The 5,706-nt window shown below is 36.9% G+C and overlaps 1 protein-coding gene across 2 annotated transcripts in view; it reads left to right on the forward strand.

The window, feature by feature from the left end:
- The first annotated feature begins 3,498 nt into the window (after positions 1-3,498).
- The window catches only part of LOC147621080 (uncharacterized), a 2,374-nt gene continuing 166 nt past the window's right edge, over positions 3,499-5,706 (forward strand). Inside the window, exons 1-3 of one of the 2 annotated variants that reach the window (XM_086823781.1) lie at positions 3,499-3,632; positions 3,710-4,502; positions 4,998-5,706. The exon at positions 4,998-5,706 is cut by the window's right edge and continues 166 nt beyond it. In XM_086823781.1, coding sequence (XP_086679907.1) covers positions 3,827-4,502; positions 4,998-5,706 — 1,385 coding nt within the window. In that variant the 5' untranslated portion in view covers positions 3,499-3,632; positions 3,710-3,826. Of the gene's footprint in view, positions 4,503-4,997 lie in introns of both variants that reach the window. The other variant, XM_086823780.1, reaches the window with a different exon arrangement.

Here is a 5,706-nt window from a genome sequence, read left to right on the forward strand (position 1 = left end):
TGACCAAACTGAATTGAAAAATTCTAGAATCAGTTTGTTTGGTTAGGAGCTCACTTTTTCCTATAAGTAGAGGCCTTCTCCTTTGTTGAAACTTAATAGTGTTTTATGCACTGTTACTCTACTCCTCCCAAGCCAAGAACTGTGAATTTATTAATAATTCACTAGTTTTTGACATTTCCCTCTTCCAAAGATTGGTGGCCACTCTTGTCCAAACAAGAGTTGAACCCTCAAACCATCAAGCCAAAGGAAAGCTATCAAAGTCATTAGTAAGTTGGTGATTCTTCTATTTTTTTAAACTTATTTTTATGGTTTTAAATGGTTTTTATGCTTTATGTCTTCTCTAAAAATGTTATGCCTCATTACAAAAAGGCATTCCCCTCTCTTCTCTAGCAAAACCAACCATTCTCTATCCTAGGTGAATGGTTAATGATTAAAGTCAAGTTTTTATAATGTTTATCTTAATTAAATGAAAAAATATTTACTTTAGGATAATTTCAATACTCTTGGTGCACTTTTAATTAGTCTTAAAGACTTAAAAATTTGAAAAATGGTCAGCCATACAAAGGAGGTTATGGCAAAATTTTTAGAAATTAGTGAAATAAAATTCATCTTTTATTATTCTAAAACAGTAATCCTTATGGTTTCTATATTCTAAAGTATCATTTTCATGCATAGAAGATGCATTTTGATTATGTGTATAAAAGATAAAATTTTATTATAAAAGTGTTACTTTTATCACATTTTATTTTCATGCATAGAGGTATGCATAAAAGATTATTATTTTAATATAAAAGTGTTACTTTTATCACAATTGATTTTCATGCATAGAGATATGCATAAAAGATTATTATTTTAATATAAAAGTGTTACTTTTATCACATTTGATTTTCATGCAGAGGTATGCATAAAAGATTATTATTTTAATATAAAAGTGTTACTTTTATCATATTTGCATTTCATGCATAGAGGTATGCATAAAAGATTACTGTTTTAATATAAAAGTGTTACTTTTATCATATTTGGATTTCATGCATAGAGGTATGCATAAAAGATTATTATTTTAATGTAAAAGTGTTACTTTTATCATATTTGGATTTCATGCATAGAGGTATGCATAAAAGATTATTATTTTAATGTAAAAGTGTTACTTTTATCATATTGGATTTCATGCATAGAGGTATGCATAAAAGATTATTATTTTAATGTAAAAGTGTTACTTTTATCATATTTAGATTTCATGCATAGAGGTATGCATAAAAGACTATTATTTGAATGTAAAAGTGTTACTTTTATCATATTGGATTTCATGCATAGAGATATGCATAAAAGATTATTATTTTAATGTAAAAGTGTTACTTTTATCATATTTGGATTTCATGCATAGAGGTATGCATAAAAAGATTATTATTTTAATGTAAAAGTGTTACTTTTATCATATTGGATTTCATGCATAGAGATATGCATAAAAGATTATTATTTTAATGTAAAAGTGTTACTTTTATCATATTTGGATTTCATGCATAGAGGTATGTATAAAAGATTATTATTTTAATATAAAAGTATTACTTTTATTTGATTTTTATGCATAAATGGGTGCATAAAAGATATTTTTTATACTAAAAGTGTGATTTTCATCATAATTGGATTTTATGCATAATTACATGCATAAGAGAAATTCTTTTATTCTAAAAGTGTAATTCCTACTAAATTGGATTTATGCATAGACAGATGCATAAAGAAATCTATTTTTAGTTCAAAAGAGTTATTTTACAGAAAGAAAACAAAAATAGCTATCTCACTGGGGTGATACAAAACTGTCCATGGAAACTCATCTTGGAATTCTAAGAACATAGAAACATGAGAGCAACATCAGCTCCGAGTAGATGGTATACCACTCTCCAAAATATCAAGCATGGGGCTAATCAGTATGGTCGAGAGAGAGAGAGAGAGAGAGAGAGAGAGAGAGAGAGAGAGAGAGAGAGAGGATTCTAATGATCAGAAACTTCACTTAAATCAACAACTCATTTATATCTTCAAAAATCAATCCAAAAGATGATCAACTCCATCACCTTTTGCGACCAATGCAATGACATCAAATTTCCTTTTACAAAATAAATATAAAGAATTTGTAAAAATTACAAATTTCGAAGAAAAATAGCCACTTAAAAAATTTAAAACTTTAAACTTTAATGAAACTCTTGATTTTAATGTGGGAAACTTTTAATGAAAATTTTGTCATTTCTAGATTAAATTAAATGATCAAATAATTCATTTCCAAATCAAATTAAATAATCAAATAATGCATCATCATATCAATATTAAATGATACAATAATGAATTAAAAATTTGGTTAATTTTGTCATATGAAAAATGTTACACTAGAAAACTACTACATAACCTTGCATTTGGGGTTAAAGAAATAGCTTGCTTAAATTTATTTCTTGATGTAGACAAAGTCATGCTTCATTACATTCACTTGCATCTTTTACAAAATTATGGCCGATTTGTTCTATACATGCAAGTTTATAGTGCATCCAAGATATGGTTTTTGCTTGCTTTGCTACATTAAAAAATTTCCTTGAACCAAAATACTATTATCTTGGATTTAAGAGATGGCTTGAAATCACTTAACTTTCTTTCCCCAATAAAATTTCCTTGAACCAAAATACTATTATCTTGGATTTAAGAGATGGCTTGAAATCACTTAACTTTCTTTCCCCAATAAAATGAACCCATGCTTCATTACATTTGTTCCCATGTTGTACAAAGGCATGATCGAGTTATCATGTACATGTAGGGTTATAAAGTACCTTAATTTTCCCTCTAAAAATTCTAAATTAATAGTTGACTCAATCTCAAAGGTTATTGTTAGTGGCATAACACAATGAATTTGGGGAGCTAAACAACACTGCTCATTGCTTGCTTTACACTAATTGATGTCTCTTCTTAGTGGGATAACATGCAACAAGATTGATTACATTTCTTTGATGGTGGGCGCTCTCGAGCATAGGTCACAAGCATGCAAAAGGCCTTGACCAAGTAATGGAGAGAGAGAGAGAGAGAGAGAGAGAGAGAGAGAGAGAGAGATTGTTGGGTGCTAGTGATCTAAGAGCAAGTGAAAGCCGGGTTGTGTTGTGTTTCCTTATTTTAGCTATAAATAGTTGGCCCCAATTAAGGTTTAGAAAAACGTTCGAATCTAAGGTTTTCCTAAAAAACTTCCAAGCCTAAAATCTAATGGTTTTTCATTTTTTATAAACATGGGGCCCTATTTCGTGTGGTACTTTGCTACTTTGAGATGATTATTGTTAGTTTCATAGCACATTGAATTTGGAGAGCTGCAATGTAAAGAAATCATTGATGGTACTAATTCTTTCCACATCGTTCTAGAAAAGAGGACAAGATATTGTTGGAATTTCTTTGTCTTGTTCACAATTGTTTCAAGGTTTCACCCTAAGAGAGCGGTTTATATATAGACCCTAAATCTGTGCGCCCCACAACACAAGTGATATTATTATTATATAGTCTAGCTTCTGGTCTGTTTTCCTCCGATTCCTGTATCATCCTTCCTGTGCTTTTTCTTAATTTGGAATGAGGAGGCGGCGGCGGCCAGCTTCTGTGAGGACGAGGGCCAGGTAAGGCTGTTAAAAAGAAAAAAGAAAAAAAAGGGCGGTTTCATTGGCGGCTACGTCTTGACTCTGATCAATTGCAGAGGGTCGTCGACTTGGGCATTTGCAGGCAGCAGCAGCATTCCAAGGCGGCAAGGGAAGACGCTCCCCCCTAATTTGTGAAGATCTCCCCTAAAATTATGTTGTGAAGAACAGCAGTAATGGGCAGTACTACCGTGACGCCAGGGCCTTCTTTCCAGGTGGCAAATCCTAATACTTTGACTGGCAGAGGGGGAGGCCGCACCTCCTTTTCACCGGCGGTGGTAGCGATCATAGGGATCTTAGGGGCCGCGTTCTTGTTGGTGAGCTACTATACGATGGTGGCAAAGTTCTGCACGTCACGGGGGGTTTTCCGACGGCGCAGGCGACGGAGGCAGGTCGACGACGATGGTAACGACACAATGGCCGTAGTAACGTGGCCGTTGGTGTGGGCGCAGCTGCAGGGGCTGGAGGAGGCGGCTATCCAGGCCATTCCAGTATTCGAGTACCGGAAGAATGACGGGCCTGTGGGCGCGGGGATGGGGGCGGGCGAAGGCGGCGGATCTGATCATGAGTGCGCAGTGTGCTTGAGCCAGTTTGAGGAAGGGGAAAGGGTGCGGGTGCTGCCCCAGTGCAGCCACGCCTTCCACCTGCCCTGCATCGACATGTGGCTTCACTCCCACTCCAATTGCCCCCTCTGCCGTGCCAGCATCAATATCTCTACCGCCCCCCCTGCGCCAGCAGCAGTCCATGCTGAAGCCACCGTGACACCACCACCTCCTCCTACTGCTGAGTACTCCCCATCAATCGCCGGCGGTGACAATGCTCCAACCCATTCAGCTATCGATGAAGATGCAGGTGCCGCCCAAATTAATCCACCTGGCCATCACCTTAATCACATTATTGGCTGCCTTCGAATCCCCTCCCCTCTAATTGCTCTTTCCATGATATCTTCTTGTGATGTGATCATGTTCTAGTACTTATGAGATTAGATTCAGATTTGCTATGGAGAGGTTTTTTATTATTATCATGATGATGTCGAGATTTATCGTTGCGTACTACACATCAGCTGCTAGGTGCATATTGCCCTACCTATTTTATATCTAGACTTAGAGAGCGTTTTGCTCTTGGGAGCTAAGAGTCTCAAGTTTAACGTCGGCCTCGCTTAAAAGATTGGTCATAATATAATATTTTCGTAGTAATGATATTCTTCAAGAAACATGGATTTGCAAAAGTTGTAGAAATTGACCTCGGCTCCCATGATGATACGGGCTTTATTATGTCATGAATGTTAATTATGTTAATGTGAGCACAGCCTTCGATAAGTGACATGGATTTGGTTTGAATTTGCAGATGAGACCGCACACGGAGAAGAAGTGCACGTTGGACTAATTACTAGCCTGATGAACCGCGAATACAAGACAATAAACTTAAATCATGTCACGGATGGCCGGCGTGCAGAAGATGCGGATCAACTGGAGAGAATTCACTTGCAATTGGGCTTAGGCTTCCGGTGCTTTTCTGCAGGTCGAGCATCACAGCTAGCTGGTTTTAACAATGATTGGCATGGAGCAGCTGGGAGGCTAGCTGAGTTCTGCACTGCTGTAATTGGTGCTGCAGCTGATTCCTCTACACTAGCTGTCAACATGAGGAGGATGACAAGATCAAGCTCGTTGGGCTTTTGCAATATGGACAACAAGTCTACTATTCGACATGGGCAATATATTGATGATGAATATAGGCTCCACCCTCGGGAGGGTGATCATCAAGTGATTGACCTTAACCATGAAAAGGTTGCGTTAGACGCAGTGCACAACATCATCAACATTAATCTAGGTTCTTCTTCTTCTTCTTGTGATGAATATGATCATGATGACAATGGCGGCAGTACTTCTACAGCTACAAGTGAAGGCATGGCTATATTAAGTCATTTGAAGTCCAAGAGCCTCAACCATGAACTCAAAAGCCTCAAAGCAGAAAGCACAGGATCAGACCCGGGCAGAATGCTACTTTCCCTCAAAGGCCGCCGCCGCCCCCGTGCAGCTGTCAAACGCTCCTTCTC

This window comes from Cibotium barometz, chromosome 30 (assembly GCF_041138505.1).
Source record: "Cibotium barometz isolate CiBa-2024 chromosome 30, ASM4113850v1, whole genome shotgun sequence".
NCBI classification, from domain to species: domain Eukaryota; kingdom Viridiplantae; phylum Streptophyta; class Polypodiopsida; order Cyatheales; family Cibotiaceae; genus Cibotium; species Cibotium barometz.